General features: G+C 43.7%; 1 protein-coding gene, 1 long non-coding RNA gene and 1 pseudogene across 4 annotated transcripts in view; 2 read left to right on the top strand and 1 right to left on the bottom strand.

The window, feature by feature from the left end:
• LOC136456039 (uncharacterized) overlaps positions 1-14425 on the top strand; it is a 122521-nt gene extending 108096 nt beyond the window's left edge. Inside the window, exons 2-3 of the long non-coding RNA XR_010759325.1 lie at positions 14005-14098; positions 14188-14425. This is a non-coding gene — a long non-coding RNA (uncharacterized lncRNA). The remainder of the gene's footprint in view (positions 1-14004; positions 14099-14187) is intronic.
• LOC136456034 (respiratory burst oxidase homolog protein B-like) lies at positions 781-7708 on the top strand. Of its 3 annotated transcripts, none has more exons than XM_066455800.1 (14): positions 781-831; positions 987-1048; positions 1734-2309; positions 2394-2553; positions 4334-4382; positions 4471-4584; positions 4660-5091; positions 5292-5678; positions 5759-5851; positions 6114-6229; positions 6321-6423; positions 6598-6677; positions 6767-7278; positions 7395-7708. In XM_066455800.1, the coding sequence occupies exons 3-14, from the start codon at positions 1772-1774 to the stop codon at positions 7502-7504; spliced, it is 2694 nt and encodes an 897-aa protein (XP_066311897.1). In that variant the 5' UTR covers positions 781-831; positions 987-1048; positions 1734-1771; the 3' UTR covers positions 7505-7708. The 3 variants fall into 3 exon arrangements, with proteins under 3 accessions (XP_066311897.1, XP_066311895.1, XP_066311898.1); XM_066455801.1 differs by lacking the exon at positions 781-831 and adding an exon at positions 881-899; XM_066455798.1 differs by lacking the exon at positions 781-831 and having other exon boundaries at positions 838-1048.
• A 451-nt stretch (positions 14426-14876) lies between the features above and the next one.
• LOC136458266 (small ribosomal subunit protein eS4-like) lies at positions 14877-17750 on the bottom strand (annotated as a pseudogene).
• Between the last annotated feature and the right edge of the window lie 408 nt (positions 17751-18158).

The following is an 18158-nucleotide window of genomic DNA, read 5'->3' as shown; positions in this document are numbered from 1 at the left end:
CCTGTCGAATCCCCTGGTCCAAAGTCCAGGGGCAATAGAAACAGCAGGTGCGCTGCACCAACCCCACCACCACCACCAGCAATGCCACCAAAAGCACATGCGATTTGTTGGTAGTAGCAGTCCGAGGGAGCCAAGCTGTCCATCCATCCAGCGTTTGTTAAGGATGGCAACGGCGAAGTATCCGTTGGGTATTGTCGGAACGTTTTCTTTCTGGAATTTATTCGGTCTCCGTTTCCGTTAACTGTCTCGGATATAGATTCTTATCCATTTCCGTACCCGTCGGGCATCGGTCGGGTAACAGATACCCGACGGGTAATACATACCCGATAAATAAGGACACTTGGGGTCGTAGCTTTGCAATCGGAGACGTTTCTTCTTCACCTGGGTATAAGTGTCGGAGTATCGGAGATGCCGAGTAGAAGGAGCGAGGTTGCGAGGATGACGAGCAAAGGTGACAGAGAGACCGAACTGAGAAAGCGAGTGGCACGAGCGCTCGTGAGGCATGCGTGCTTGTGCTGCTGATGGAGATGGTGAGGAAAAATTAAACTAGGATTCCTAGAACACACAAACTATATATATATGATTGTTTAGATTTGGGCCAAAATACCTATATTGAGATTTTTTGCCTAATACTCGCACGATAGCTTAAATAGTCGGGTTCCCCAACGGGTAACAGAGACGGATAAACAAAAAACGTTCTTATACCCGCTATATCCGTTGAGAGTAGATTCTTGCCTATTTAAATGCTCACGATACGATACGATCCCATCCCGTTAAGATCAAATGGGTATCGGGGGGCCGTTGCAGCGCCGCGTGTACTCCTGCTCTGTGGTACCACTGACCTTGTCCTTTTGCTCTTTCCGTTTCCATCCCTGAAATCTGAAATCCTCTAGCGCGAAGTTACTTCCTCTGTTTCTTCTTTTTTTTAGCCTGCAATCCGACTGCTCGCTGAAGACTGGATTCCTTAGTTTTTCTTTGTTCTTCAGGGGAGGATTCAGGAAATGCTCGGAGTTCCATTCCGCGGCTGAAACTTCTGGGAGGGTTTAAGGTAAGAGTTCTTCTCCGGCTTCTCCATGATCCCTGCCTCCCAAATTTCCAAACTTTCTTCTTCTTCTTCTGTTCTTGATTTTCTTCTTCTCTCTCCACTTGGTTCAGTTCTTTCCCCGCTCCTCTTAACCGCGACTCACTCCTAAACGTTTCTCCATTTTGTTCCATTTTAAAGTTTGTTCTCGTATGGGAGTGTTTCCCTGATTTTTGGTTTACTTATGCTAGGGTGCTTTTACTTCCTTTTCAAACCTCGCTGATGCCGTCCAGGCTGTAAATCCGTTGGGGCTATCCCTATCATCTTCTTCTTACTTAAAGTAGCATCATGTTACGCATATTTGTACTCTGATGCAAGTTCTGGATCTGATTGAATTTTACGTCACCTTTACTTCTCTTTGACTTCCCTGTCTTTTGGCCAATGTTTCTTACAAAATATCTGTACCTAAACTACAGGTAGTTTTAATCTTGTTGAAATTTGTTCTTTTTTTCTTTCTTTCTTTTTAGAAATGAACACTTCCTTGAAATATTACTCTATCAGGATGCCTACCTCTTGTTTTTTTTTTCTTTACTTGACTGATTATGGATAGATAAGAAATGTATTTTAGTTGGCAAGTTTTTACTTACTTCAGTACTTATTGCAAGGGTTTCCCCTATTCTCGTCCTGGTTATTAATTTTATCTTCTGACCAGAGAGTAAGGAGAACTTGACCTCAGCGGTAGAGAAGAATATGGCAGCCACTGAAGCTGCCACGGACACAGGCAGTTCTAGGAGGCCACAAGAAGACACTGCAACACTAATCCCACACAGTGGCAATTTGGGAGAATCAAGCCGGAAGGGCTTGAAGACCACCAGGTTCAAAGATGATGATGAGGTTGTGGAAATCACCATTGTACAGCGTGATTCAGTGGCAATTGAAGATGTCAGGGCAGTCGATGATGGTGGCTCGGGGCATGGTGGTGGGTTTGACGGACTGTCACTTGTGTCACCTTCCTCGTCAAGGAGCAGCAAGCTATCATCAAATATTAGGCTGGTGAAAAATGGGCTAAAGATGAAGAGCTCAAGCAATAAGGTGCCACAGACACAGTTGGGAAAGAACGTGAGGAAGAGATTGGACAGAAGCAAGAGTGGGGCTGCTGTAGCGCTCAAGGGCTTGCAGTTTGTGACTGCAAAAGTTGGTCATGACGGCTGGGCTGCAATGGAGAAACGGTTCAACCTGCTACAGGTTGATGGCGTGCTGCTACGTTCAAGATTTGGGAAATGCATTGGTAATTTCAGTGGTTCTAATGAATATGTATCTCCATACAGCTATTTGAACAATGCTAATACAAGCATTGCTTTGGATTGTGCAGGGATGGATGGATCTGATGAGTTTGCAGTGCAAGTCTTCGATTCATTAGCAAGGAAGAGAGGGATAACAAAGGAGCTGCTCACTAAGGATGAGCTGAAAGATTTCTGGGAGCAACTCAGTGATCAGGGTTTTGACAACCGTCTACAGACATTCTTTGACATGTTAGTAATTTTGATGAATATCTTATTAGTCCTGGCATGGTTTCCTTCTTTATGCATAACTGTATGTGATGCGTTATCGAAATCCACCTCCACATAAAAAAATACTTGGCCTTACTAACATGCTACAACAACAACAACATAGCCTTGCCTTACTAACATGCTATCTTAAAAAAACTATGAAGCAAAACTATTGTACTCCTTCCGTTCCAGTATATAAGGCGTAACTACCTTCGGTTCAAAGACCAAGGAACACATTTAATTCTCTCTATCAACACTAGTATTACCGGGGAATTAAGTTAATGAGCCATACTATGAAGCTATGGGAGAGAGTTATCGAGCATCGCTTAAGAGCAATAACGCGGGTCTCTATGAACCAATTTGGTTTCATGCCCGGAAGGTCAACCATGGAAGCCATTTTCTTAATAAGACAAGTTATGGAGCGGTATAGGGAGAAGAAGAAGGACCTACATATGGTTTTTATTGACTTGGAGAAGGCTTATGATAAAATACCAAGGAATGTTATGTGGTGGGCTTTGGACAAACATAAAGTCCCAACAAAGTACGTCGGGCTCATTAAGGACATGTACAGCAATGTTGTGACTAGAGTTCGAACAAGCGATGGAGACACGGATGACTTCCCGATTAAGATAGGACTACATCAAGGGTCAGCTTTGAGCCCTTATTTGTTTGCTTTAGTGATGGATGAGGTCACAAGGGACATACAAGGGGACATCCCTTGGTGTATGCTTTTCGCGGACGATGTAGTGCTAGTTGATGAAAGCCGGACAGGAGTGAATCAGAAACTGGAGTTATGGCGGGAGACATTGGAGTCCAAAGGTTTTAGACTTAGTAGAACTAAAACTGAGTATATGAGATGTGACTTCGGCACTACTACTCGGGAGGAGGAAGATGTTAGTTTGGAAGGTCAAGTAGTGCCTAGGAAGGATACCTTTCGATATTTAGGATCAATGCTACAGAGGGACGGGGATATTGATGAAGATGTTAGCCATAGAATCAAAGCAGGGTGGATGAAGTGGCGGCAAGCGTCTGGTGTCCTATGTGACAAAAGGGTACCACAGAAGCTAAAAGGCAAGTTTTATAGGACGGCGATTAGACCTGCTATGTTGTATGGTGCAGAATGTTGGCCTACGAAAAGACGACATATTCAACAGCTAAGTGTCGCGGAAATGCGTATGTTGCGTTGGATTTGCAGTCATACAAGAAGGGATCGAGTTCGGAACGATGATATACGTGAGAGATTAGGGGTAGCACCAATTGAAGAAAAGCTTGTCCAACACCGGTTGAGATGGTTTGGACATGTGCAACGGAGACCTCCAGATGCACCGGTGCGTAGTGGAATCCTAAGTCAGGATAGTAACGTGAAGAGAGGCCGAGGAAGACCGAAGTTGACTTGGGTAGAGGCAATAAAAGGAGACTTGAAAGGATGGAATATACCCAAAGACTTAGCCTTAGATAGGAGTGCTTGGAAGACAGCTATTCACGTGCCTGAACCTTGATTACTTCTGTTGGGTTTCAACTCTAGCCTACCCCAACTTGTTTGGGACTTAAAGGCTTTGTTGTTGTTGTTGTTGTTGTATCAACACTAGTATTACTGCATCGATGCATGTGCCTCTAGAGATAGCACGCCTTATATTATGGGACACATAAAAAGTGGTTACGCCTTATATTATTGGACGGAGGGAGTAATAAGTTTACACCAGCTGTTGTGTATTCAACAATTTTATTTGGCACTTACCATGTGTTAAGTTTTTCTGTTCAGGGTTGACAAGAATGCTGATGGAAGGATCACAGCAGAGGAGGTTAAGGAGGTCTGTCAGAAGAATCAAGAATTTGAAATTTAATATGTTCATGCTGTGTGTTGTAAGGTGCTAAGCAAATGATAATATGCTCTTGCAGATTATTACCCTCAGTGCTTCAGCAAACAAACTTTCCAAGCTCAAGGAACGGGCTGATGAGTACACAGCACTCATTATGGAACAACTTGACCGCGACAATCTGGGATACATTGAGGTCTGCCCAATATACTCACAAAAAATAACAATTGTGGCACAGTCCATGAACTAACCCATGCTAAAAAATTAACAGCTTGAGGATCTGGAGGCACTTTTGCTGCAATCACCATCTCAAGCTGCTGCAAGATCGACAACACAAATCTCAAAACTTAGCAAAGCTCTTAGCATGAAGCTTGCATCAAACAAGAACACAGGTCCATTTTACCACTACTGGCAAGAGTTCATGTACTTCCTTGAGGAGAACTGGAAGCGCATTTGGGTTATGACTCTCTGGCTCTCGATCTGCATTGGCCTCTTCATTTGGAAGTTCATCCAATACCGTAATCGAGCTGTATTTGGCATCATGGGTTATTGTGTGTGCACTGCAAAAGGTGCTGCAGAGACCCTCAAATTCAATATGGCCCTGGTTCTGTTTCCTGTTTGCCGAAATACAATCACTTGGATTCGATCAAAGACAAAGATCGGAGCTGTTGTGCCGTTCAATGACAACATAAATTTCCACAAGGTAAGACTATATGTACTCAGTTAGTATTGAACACAGGATGCGCCTTTCCATTCTGTGGGAGTATCCATTCCAATTGAAACATAGTTCTCTTTTTTTATCCTAGATGACCAATGAGAATGAATTGTTAACCTTCCCATCTGATAGTTACACTTACTAATGTGGAAATTACATTATGTAATATGTATGGAATTATTGTGCAGGTAATAGCAGCAGGTGTTGCAGTTGGTGTTGCTTTGCATGCAGGTGCTCACCTGACATGTGATTTTCCCTGGCTGCTCCATGCAAGTGATGCTGCCTATGAACCAATGAAGCCTTTCTTTGGAGACAAAAGGCCACCAAATTACTGGTGGTTTGTAAAGGGAACTGAAGGGTGGACAGGGGTGGTCATGGTTGTACTTATGACTATAGCTTTCGTATTGGCCCAGCCATGGTTTCGGCGTAATAGGCTCAAGGATTCTAATCCCCTCAAGAAAATGACTGGCTTCAATGCCTTTTGGTTTACGCACCACTTATTTGTTATTGTGTATGCACTGCTCGTTGTCCATGGGATCTGCTTATATCTAAGCAGGAAATGGTACAAGAAAACGGTAAACATCTGTACCCTCATTGGCTAGAGAGCATCTAATTTCTGAAAGTCATTACTTACAGAGCATTTCTACCATTGCAGACCTGGATGTACCTTGCTGTCCCTGTGCTCTTGTATGTAAGTGAGCTAATTCTTCGGCTATTTAGGAGCCATGATGCTGTTAGGATTCAGAAGGTACCTGCAATTCCGTTCCTTTGGTTTTGCCATGTATTTTTCAACTTGCATACGATGAGAACAAAGCAAAGTTCAGATAGTAGTAGGTGTGCTACACACCCTTCCACCCAAATTTTCTGTTCAATTCGAATTTCGGTGTCTATTTTCTTTCATTTTACAAAGATACCTACTTACTCTGTAGTATTTTCATTTTATTTATGAGAAGTCATTTTCAAAATTTTGGTTTTCCTTTTTGACTTCTAACTTTGTGCCCTCTCAATAGGTTGCAGTATATCCAGGGAATGTTTTGGCTCTCTATATGTCCAAGCCACCTGGATTCAGGTATCGGAGTGGGCAGTATATCTTCATAAACTGCCGTGCTGTCTCTCCATATGAATGGTAGGCAGTTACACCCTTCCTCAAGGAAAGTGATGTACCTCGATTATATGATCAGCAGATGACAGAAGTTCATAATTTTCTTCTCTTGCAGGCACCCATTTTCCATTACATCAGCACCAGGAGATGATTATCTTAGTGTCCACATTCGCACAAGGGGTGATTGGACTTCACGTCTTAGGACTGTCTTCTCTGAGGTAATTTGGCTCGTAGGTTTTGAGTTTTTATTGGTCCAATAAGCCCCTTCTAGAACAAGACTCGATAACTCGAGGATGGTGAACACAACTTGTGAAATTTGTTATTTGTGAACTTCGATATCTGATGCCATTGCTTTTGTTGTTGGACCTGACAATTATGTAAATATGTACTAGGCATGCCGTCCTCCAACTGATGGAGAAAGTGGACTCCTCAGAGCTGACCTTTCCAAGGGGATCACTGAGAGCAACGCCAGGTAGAATTTGTTTGATTTGTTTTGAAATGTAGTACAATAGAATATACATTTCTTAGATTCATCTGACCCTGAATTTTGACATGCTCTAGGTTCCCAAGACTCTTAATTGATGGACCATACCGTGCTCCGGCGCAAGACTATCGGGAATATGATGTGCTCCTGCTCATTGGACTAGGCATTGGAGCCACTCCATTGATTAGCATTGTGAAGGATGTACTTAACCACATTCAGCATGGAGGATCTGTTGCAGGCATCGAGCCTGAGGGCAGTGGCAAGGCCAAGAAGAGGCCATTCATGACAAAGAGGGCCTACTTCTACTGGGTGACCAGAGAAGAGGGGTCTTTTGAATGGTTCCGAGGGGTCATGAATGAGGTGGCAGAGAAGGACAAGGATGGAGTCATTGAACTCCACAACCACTGCTCGAGTGTGTACGAGGAAGGGGATGCACGTTCTGCCCTCATTGTCATGCTTCAAGAGCTCCAACACGCGAAGAAGGGAGTCGACATCTTGTCTGGAACTAGTGTCAAGACGCACTTTGCGCGTCCCAATTGGCGAAGTGTTTTCAAACATGTTGCCGTGAACCATGAGAACCAACGCGTTGGTATGTCACTTTGTCATCTTCATATCATGTCGAAGCATTCTATGTCATCTTCCTATCATGTCGAAGCACTAGAAACGTCAATTGACTTCATCATCTAACATCTGATTACTGTTCAGGAGTTTTCTACTGCGGTGAGCCTGTCCTTGTGCCAGAGCTTCGGCAGTTTTCAGCAGACTTCACCCACAAGACAAATACAAAGTTTGAGTTCCACAAGGAGAACTTCTAATGGCGTAACTGGAGAAGCTCTGGACGTGGTCCTCTAATGATTTCAGAATGTGAATTATGAGGGTTGTAATATATATACCAGTAGAAAAATAAGACGATGGGAGTTATTTTGTTGTAGATGTCAAAGTAGATGAAGTGTCTTTGTAAGCATGCAACCTTAAAAGTGTTAACACATGGAAACATGACATTTCATTTTAAAGCTGGTTTCGACAGGTCTGTTGTGTTATCTGCTCCTGTTGGGCATACATTGCTTCTGTCTTAACAACACCGCCTCTATAGTGAAGGTCCGAGGAAGGTATTTACGGCACAAATGAGTCAGTTTCACTTGTGATCGTGAACTCCTGATGCTGAGTAGTTAGTTACTTGTGCATTTCTTAGGTTGCTTAAAATGGAAGTTGCGGTGCTGGTGCTGCATATTGTTTGATGTCTCGGCATTTCAAAGCTTGTGATAATGAGCAGTAAGCGTATGTCTGAACTGCTTGATCCATACTGCCATTTCAAACTCGCTGCCAAGCGTCATGATGCCTTTTCCCACGAATCGCCCGAATGAACCGAGGCCTCGTGGGTCCGGACGCCTTTGCGCAGACGGAAACGGGCATCTTCTCAGCTCGAATGGCCATTGGTTAGCTCAACCGCCTCGGACCGAGTCGCCGCTGGCCCCTCTGCGCTTCCCCATCCAGAACGGAGAGAGTAGACCCGCCGCCCACACCAGAGACCAGACAGCCATTACCCCCATCACCTGTCTCTCGAGGAAGGTGGTTCGCGCGCACGGGAGTGGAGGTGGTGGTTCCAGTCCCCTTGCTCGTTTGGTGTTCGACGAAATGTCTGTTACCGCCCGGGAGATGCCAGCAGGGTGGTTGGATTATACATCCAGGACTATGGCGAGTGTAAACAGACTGCTCTCATGGGTCGCAATCATGTCAATGTTCGTGACGGAGGTGGTGCCAAAGCAGGTAATAATCTTGCTCCTACGTGGTGAAGTAGTATAATTCTTGATTCTTGTTTATACCTCTCTTCTTTATTTTTATTTTTATTTTTATTTTTATTTTTTTGCGAATTTTGTTTATACCTCATTTGCTAGCACTTGGAGTCCCTAGTTGTTCCATTGCCACTAGTGACAGGCTGGATATCGCCAGTTTGTATTGGCAGACTGGGTACAACAAATTCTTTTAGCGGAATGGCCAGGTGTTCTGCCGTTTTATTAAGTTGAAAGCAAGTGCAATACTTGCATGGATCTGAGAACCGTTGACTGCAACACTACCCTTCTAAAGCGAAGAAGAAAAGGAAACTGCAGTACCCTACTAAAACAAAGATGAAAAGAAAAGGACTGAATATAGCCGCTCTAACTCACATCCAGCCTTGGTTTTCTTTTTCTCCATTTCCAAATATCAGAGGCTAATTGAGACCCAGCTTCTCCAGCTTCAGTCTAACCCGCCCAACCAGCAAAACCACTGTCTGCAAAGCCACCTTACCCAGCAGGCAGCAGCACCATGACCTCCTTGCCAAAGATGAGATTTACCACCTTCAGAGAGCTAAAAAGGATTGGGCTGTCAATGGAGACCGCAATACTACTTTCTTCCACCACTCCATAATTAAAAGAAATAGACGTAACCGTATAACCTACCTCCACAATCGTGACGGCTCTTTATCCACCACTCCTGACCAGCTAGCTAATACCCTCAATCACTACTTCCAATCCATCTTCACTTCCCAGAATCAGCCTACCAATCAACCGACCAGTACCCAGCAGCCCCCTCCCTCCCCTGTTCCTTTACCTATCCATGCACCCAATGCTACCTACAACCATCACAGTCCTGCCCGTGATGTCACTGCTGCCTTCTCCACAGGTTCTATGGTTTGCCCAGCTGATGACACTTACACTAACTCCATTCCAAATATGCAGGAATTATATGAAATTGTCAAACAGATGAGGAACAATGCCAGCCCGGGACCCGATGGCCTCAATGTAGCCTTCTACAAATCGACGTGCCGAGTTGAGACAGGTTGCCGATGGCTTTGCCTATAGGGTCAGGTCATTTTCTGGTTACAACGTGAATGGATATCGCTTTCGCACAACAAGCTACGAGCAGAGTCGGCCCAATCGAAGAACCACAAGTTCCGGAGTTTTTACGCCCGGCGTTGATGAGGTCGAGTATTATGGAAGAATTGAAGAAATATACGAACTCAAGTTTCATGGTTCCAAACCTTTTAATCTCGTCATATTCAAATGCCATTGGTTTGATCCTGAAGTAACGAGACTGACATATTCTAATCTTGGGCTAGTTGAAATTCGACATGATTCCATCTTACCAGGAGACGATGTCTATATTGTGGTCCAACAGGCCACACAAGTTTATTATCTCCCATATGCGTGTCAAACCATAAGGCATCTTAAGGGTTGGGATATTATGCACAGGGTATCGCCACACGGTAAAGTGTCTGTCCCAAACGATGAAGATTACAACTTAGACCCAAACACATATGACGAAGAGTTCTTTCAAGAAGAGGGACTAGAAGGGAGGTTTGAGATAGACTTAACCGAAGCGATCGGAATGGAAGTAGACAATGAAACGGTTATTGAAGAGGACGCTGGAGATGAGGTGCAAAATGTGAAGGACTTACAAATGCTTAAGCGATTACATTTAGACAATGACAATGACAACATTGCTCTTCGGATAGTGTTGATTATTTCGACATGATTGATAGTGATGATGAGACTTATGATTTAGCTAATCTCAATCATGAAGATTATTTCTAATACATGTAATACTATGTTATTTTGCAATTACGTTTTGTTTATTTTGCATCTATTTCTAAGTACTTCTTGTTTATTTGTGATTATTGGTTTACTCTTTTTAATTGCAGGCAATTGAACAAAGATGGTGGGTGGTGTGATGAGGAAGCTAACGTCCTTGTACCAAAGGATAAGGACCGCTGCACCGGGGGAGAGTAGGAGGAGGAGCAGCCGCAGGAGGGAGTCGTCGCCTGCCGCCCCGTCGTGTGAGGAGGAGGAGCAGGTGCCCTAGGAGGACGCCGAGGAGGCGCAGGAGGATGCGCAGGAGGACGAGGAGGACGAGGCGACAGCGGGGGGTTCCGCTTCCTCTAGTTCGTCGAGTGTCTAGTTGCGAGGTTCCGCGAGCCTCCCTCAGCGACCGATACCTCGTGAGAGACGTCCGCTGATTTGACCCGAGGGGGAAAAGTAAGTAACTTTAGATGTTATCACTACTTTATATGATATGTTGAAAATCAAAATATAAATTAATAATTTTTCTTAATCACTTGGGCAGGAACTGGACGATTGTGGCGAGTGGAGGTGGTCACACACGCCAAGTCAATGGCATCCTCGGTCTTCTGTGCAAGGAGCACTTCCCTGGCCTGGTTGAGTACGCCGGAGTGACGGGACCAGCCTACTCGTTTGACCACTACACCGCTGCCCCCGATGCTGCAGATCGAGCCCGCAGGGTATTCAACAAGGCGAAGCGGATGAAGCAAGAGCTGTGGGTAAGTCTTTCTCGCACTACATTGCTCAATACATTCTTAAAATAATGAATGGATACATCGTGTTTGTATGCAGGATTTCTTTAGATGCCAGGACGGACATGAGGCCAGGGCAGATGCGGTGGCTACCAAATGCTGCAAAAAACTCATCGTGGACATGCATTATGAGGCGCGCATCCAGGCCGTCGTAACTTACCACGGGACCGTCCTTGGAACGAAGGTCACCAAAAGGGACGCAAGATCCATGACGCTGACCCGGGACCAGTACCTGCAGGTAAATACAGAACATTAATACTGATTCTTTTTGAGATTAAGTAGGCTTAATTTCATCTAATATGTCATGTACTTGATGGCCTGTAGATGATTCCTTATTGGTGCACTGCGCATCCCCAGTGCTGGGAACAGATGGTGGACAGGTGGTGCTCACTCGAGTGGGAGGAGACGCACAACTTGTGCCGAGAGCGGCGTTTGATGATGCCAGGTGTAGCACACCATCAAGGCAGCCGCAGCCTTAGCGGATACACAGAAACATGGGTACGCAAATTCATTTATTTATTATAATGCTTAATTCTGCATGATTTCTAATCATCTTGTATTTTTTCTCGCAGTCGGCATCACATGGTGGCCAGCCTTGCTCCATCTTCAAGGCATTTGCTATGGCCCACAAGGGCAAGGCAACGTCCGACGTCGACTACAACCCGGAGGACGGGCCCGAGGCGTACAACAATGCGACCGTCCACAACCGCCTTAGTGAGTACACATCAATGACAAGGGAGGTCCATGTGTCAGAGTATGATCCGATCACCGAGGACCTTGATGGAGAAGTCGTCATGAGGGTGAGAGGAGGCAAGAAGCATGGGCGGTACTAGATTGGCGACGGCGCAATCGACTCGGCCGCTACTCCCAGTCTCTCTCAGAATCGAGCAAGCAGCACGAGCAGGAGCTCGGCCATACGACCTCGGCAGGACACTTCACACCACCGGGTGGAGGCACTCGAGGTTATTCCTGGTTTATTCGTCGTTCATTAGTTTTTTCATACCTTTCCTTTGCATTATTGTAACATTGGGGTGAATATATTGTAGGCCCAGCTGGAACAAGAGAGGAGGATACGGGAGCAGATGCAGGTGAAGATGGAGAGGGTGGAGGCCGAGCGGGAGGCCAAGCAGCGGAGGATGGCGGAGATTCTTCAGTACATGCAAAGTCTTGGCGCCGCTACGGGTGTAGCTCCACCACCTTCGCTATTCGCTCCACCTCCATCTCCACCTCCTCACTATTCTACTCCTGTGAGTATAAATGTTTTAGTTTGTATGTTCATGCTTACGGTCAAACCTAGTGGAGTATGAAAGTTTTATTCATGTATGGTATATATTTATCTTGTCTCACACATGCAATCTCTTCTCCTTTGTGCAGAATGAATCGGCGGCATCGAACGATTCTCATGCTTCAGCGAATCCTTCACCAAATCAGTGATGATACTTGTGGTTGTTAATGATACTTCTATTTGCAATTGTGGTTGAAGATGATAGAGCACTTGGATTACTTGTGAACTTATTTGTGATATATTGTGAGACATGAGACGTTTGTGATATATATGTGGTGTTGGTGATATATATGTGATGTTGATGATATATATGTGATGTTGGTGATGTTTGTTATATATATCTTCTGTTTGTTTGGATGGGATGTAAAAAACAAATAAAAAAGGTTGTTTTCAGTCACTTTGCCGAGTGCAATGGCCATGACACTCGACAAAGTGACTACCTGGGAACTATCTGGGAACATGCTTTACCGAGTGCAAAGGCCGTTGCACTTGACAAACATTAGAGATTTGTCGAGTGCCACTGGTCAGGCACTCGGCAAAGTAACCACCTTTGCCGAGTGTCTAAGTCAACGACACTCGGCAAAGCGAGGACCTTTGCCGAGTGCTTGACCTTGGCACTCGGCAAAGCCGCCGTCACGGTGGCGCTCGCCGTCACGGCCACTTTTCTTTGCCGAGTGTCGGATTGGCACTCGGCAAAGCTTTTGCCGAGTGCCCGATAAAATGCACTCGGCAAAGAGGTATTTGCTAATAAACTGTTTACCGAGCGCCCTTTCCCAAATGTAACACTCGGCAAAAGATTTGCCGAGTGCCTGAGGCACTCGGCAAAGAAGCTATCTCCGGTAGTGATGGCGATCTTATGTTTTTCATTGGAGAAAACTATAGCACACCACCACACATGATTGTGGTGCCTTTCTATTCATGTCGTTAATCCCTGAATCTCCATTGGGGATAAGTTTTGTATCACTTAATTATGCCACTTTGACTTAAAGAGCAAACACTACTAAAGCGGTAGTTTAACAAGACTGATATTGTCAAATGACTCATACTGGTTCTGTTAGCATGTGCGCCTATAGGTGTGAACTGTGTCCAGAAATTATTAGTGGAAATTACTCAGCAATCACAGCATTAATAATGTCCCCCAAAAAAATTTTCATGGAATTGTCACCATGGCTTGCTGGTTTAAGCACCTAAAAAATACAAGATAAAAAAATGTATTCCAATTGGTCCCGTTACACTCGAACAGATGGAGACTCAACAGTTAAGAACACAACTAGCTAAAAGACTTGCATTGAATGGTTATGTTTCGATTCCCCTGATGTTACCTTTCCAACAGAGATGCCAAGGAAGGTTTCTACTTGTCAATTTAATTGATATTTCTTCTATCTAGATGACGAAATTTGATTAAATGAAGTTCAGGGAACTAACATTTATAATTCTAAAAGTAGGAGCCAGTGTTGAGTGACAACCAAAGTGGTTTTTTCCTTGCTAATAATGTTTTTTTCCTAATAACTTCACTGCTAGGATGCACAAAAGTGTAATATGTCTGTTTTTTATTTCAGAAATAAACTCGTACAACTCAGTAGCATTATACTTTTAAGATGCCATACTTGAATCTTCTTGTTGTACTCCTTTTCATGTTGCTCTAAATTTCTATGTACAAATCCTAACATAAGCTATCACAGTATCACCAGGTGCAAAGCTACTGAAACCAAAGACATGGAAATATGCTAGCTGGAATTGGAAATAATGCGAAGCACATGAAAGGTTAATAAACAGGTTAGTACCATCAATGTTTCTTAAATTCTTGGGTTTTAATAGAATCATCTCGAGTTATTAGTGCTGATTGCATAACCTATCTATTGCAGGGACTGATGTGCCTTGTTTACTGTCAGCAGCCAAACCATCATGTAGATAATGTTACTTTTCCAAGGATAAGATGCAACACTACTTATTCTCGCATTTCTCTTTGACAAGCATGAGATGTAACACTATTTAGCATCAAATGGATGCAGAGACTGGGATATTGAAACTATTTCCTATGGAATACATACACATCTTGGCTGTAATTACCTCCCCGTGACGAGTTCTGCATTTCACAAATGAACTGCAAGTATGGCATTTCTTTTTAAATGAGCTCAGCAGAGAAACTGGCTTTGTAATGGCTCTAATGTTGATGAAAAATTGCTAGTTGCTATTGTCAATTGTTGATACTCCTACATGCCTTCATGGTGCAGGCGCTCAAACTGTTATTGGACACAAGTAGCTGACCGATTCCGCAGTGAGCCCATAATGCTATCAACACACAAAAAATAATCAGTTTGAAATCCAGCCACAGAATAACACAATCAAACGATGCTAACTTGAGGTTTGAAATGATTACAGATGTGATGCTTTGTGCAGAGAAGATGGCTAACTTCCAGGTTAAATAAGATTCTACAAATACGTTTATTTCGTGTTCACAGCCGTGCATGGCGATATGAGCATTGTTTAGTGCATAGTCATTGGATTCTTCTCAACAACAAACAAAAACAAACCAATAATTCATCACGAAATGGACTGTCAAGAACAAAAACCAAACCTTTGAACTCATTCATCTAAGTTGCAAGTTGAACAATGCAAATTATTAAGATAGCACAACAAAATTTGGAATGGAACCAAATTAAAATTTCTAAAACGACTTGCCATGAGATGATTAGATGATGTAAACCTGGTAGATAGATGTCTATAGTATTTCAAAATACTAATATCTACTAGCCTAAAAGGGTTACATTTCAGCCGCAAACTCAGATGCAAGGCATGTTTTCATTGAAGTATGTTACAGCGAACATTACGCAAACTACTTAAGCATTCGCAGCAGCCTGAGCAGCGGCATCCCTCTTTCTCTGCTCCTCGATGATGCTGAGCTTAATACCCTTGCCCTTGGGGAGACTCACCCATGCTTTGTTGCCCTTGCCAATTGTGAATACATTGCCAATAAGGGTGGGAAAGGCATGACCCAAGGCATCCTCCACATGAATGGTCTCAAAACTTCCCTTGTGCTTCTCCCTGTTCTTTATCACACCAACATGACCAGTGTTCCTACCTCCAGTGACCATAACAACATTGCCCACGTCAAACTTGATGAAATCAACGATCTTATTTGTCTCCAGATCAATCTTGATTGTGTCATTTGCCTTAATAAGAGGATCAGGATAACGGATGGTGCGCCCATCGTATGTGTTCAGATACGGAATGCCCTTCTGACCAAACTGGACAGAACGGACCTTGCAAAGCTTGAACTGCAGTAACAGAAAAAATTTTAACAATACAATTTCGGTAATACAAAATTCTGTACGAAAATAAGAGGTAGAAACATAAGAATCACGATTATTGGTAGAATAGCAACAGTTGATACATCACATTGAGTTCTAACTAAAAGTGCAATTCAGAATACACATTGTCAACTACATATCAGCGTTATGTTTCTAAAGGAGTGAGATATTGCCTATCCTTACAAAAGTGAACTCCAGAGAATGTAAGGAAAATAAAACTGTTCAAATAACCAAGCCACCACAATGAACCATCAACTGACAAAGCACAGCATTCAAAACTTATATTCCCATATGCATTACTTGCCAAGGATTAGTGTGAGATTACGTTATGGCCTCAGCTCGTGCTCACCTTTGCGTCCTCATCCCTAACAGAGTGAAGGCGGAAGCGACCCTTGGTGACTTGGTGTCATAGAGAAGCCTGTAGTTCTCACCAGTCTTTGGAATGGAAATGACATCTGCAAATAGACAACATAACTGCATATAAGGCGAGAGTAAATGAGAAATGTTAAATTGGCATATCCAAGAAAGAAACATTTGCGCATACCCATGAAGCCAGCAGGGTAAGTCTTGTCAGTCCTGACCTTGCCATCAACCAACACATGGCGCTGCATCAAGATGGATATCACCTCACGGTATGTCAAGGCATACGAGCCGGTTCTTGATGATCAGAATCAGGGGCAGGCACTCCCTGGACTTGTGAGGCCCAGATGATGGCTTGGGAGCCTGACAAGCACATAGCACAATTTGAATTTGAAGCATCACAAAACTGAAAACAAAACCACAGTAGACCATTTAAAAGAACACAAGCAAAATGCATCAAGCCATCAACTTACAAAGGCTCCACCGAGCTTGTCTAGCATCCAGTGCTTGGGCGAATTGAGCCTCTTCAGATGCTTCTTCAATCCCCTCGCCTTTTCAGAAAATAACAACATATAAAAAGATAGAGTAGTGTTCAGCACAAAGCCACATAAACTATGGCAAACAGAGAAAGCTGTAAAAACAGACTACATGGCTTGGAATTAAGCACCAAGGAATAAATGATATAAAGATATAAAAGTAGTCATTGCAGCCAAATCGATGACGAACACCAACAGTCCAAGCCTAATTCAATTCCTACAGTTTCATTTCAGACAACATACAGCTTATAGGCAGGCGTGGACGGCCCTAGGCATGGCCCAAAAAACATGAATATGCCCTTTAAATTTTTTTGGCCCAAGTCGATCTGGCCCTATGCGTGGCCCAGCCGCCCAGCTAAAACTTTTCTGCGCCTTAACCACAGCCTGGCAAACACTCTTCTTTGCCTGTTTTTCATCTCCCACACCTGATGCCGTGAGCCATCCCCTTCCACGCGCCTCTCTTCCTCTGCTTTGGCTCTGACGCTCTACCTCTCTCATCCTTGCCCTGAAACACTAGGGGACGCTCTACTACCAATGGCATCCAGCTACAAATAAGTAGATGTGGGAGCTAACAGAATAGCAGTCCTTTATTGTTTTTATTGTCTCTCTTTAAACAACCAGGAGCTGAAAACTATGATGTTCCATTTATCAATTTTGTTCGCTAAAGTTTATATTTGAGGCGAAGATGGACCAAATAAAAAAAATTGTTAGACTCCCTCGGTTCCAAATTATAAGTCGCTTTAACATTTTTGGCACATCAAATTTGCTATGTAGAGTATCTAGACATAGAGTATGTACAATTTCCATATGTTTTAAACTATGCATTTTTATCCTACACGCCACATAATTTTCGTAGAAAAAAAATCAACTAGATGGGCCTTTTGCGTTAAATCATTAACCACTAAGCACTAACTAACACAAACGATCCTTACTGCTGTCTACTGCTTGCAGCAGGCTACAGTATTAATCAAATAACAATAGGCAGAGGGCTAGTGTGGAAAACAAAAGCAAACAAATACTAAGGCGGATTGTCGTGTAGGGAAAACGGTAGGACTTAGGAGAGAGCCGAAAGTTAACGGGCGGTAGGGAGCGGCTCTTACCATGGTTGCGAGCTCAGGCTAGGGCGCCGGAGCTCTCGCCGTCCACCGCACGATGAGGCCTGGTGGTTCGCTCTGCTTCGTGCCGCCGCTGGAAGAAGGGAGCCGAAAGGAGCACGGCGACAGTTTATAAGCTGCGGCGGTAGGGTTTTCGTTTTGTTTTTTACGGTTTTGTCCCTGCACGCGCTTAGCAGGCCGGTGTTTTGGGCTGACATGTTGGTTTACTTTGTAGAAATGGGCTTAGCCTGCTCGAACTGCAGAGGCTGAAAAGCCCAAACTGAGAACTGGTGCGGATTCAGTTGATCAAGGACTAAAGTCTATTGTTACATCGGGTGTTTGATACCGATCATAAAATTAATTATAGAAGCCATGACTAATTCGCGACGAATCTATTAAGCCTAATTAATCTATCATTAGCACATATTTTCTGTAGCACCATATTGTCAAATCATGGACTAATTAAGCTTAATAGATTCATCTCGCGAATTAGCCTCAATATGTGAAATTAGTTTTGTAATTAATCTATGTTTAA

This window comes from Miscanthus floridulus, chromosome 6, assembly GCF_019320115.1.
Source record: "Miscanthus floridulus cultivar M001 chromosome 6, ASM1932011v1, whole genome shotgun sequence".
Classification (NCBI taxonomy): Eukaryota; Viridiplantae; Streptophyta; class Magnoliopsida; order Poales; family Poaceae; genus Miscanthus; species Miscanthus floridulus.
This window is presented reverse-complemented; position numbering and strand designations above follow the sequence as displayed.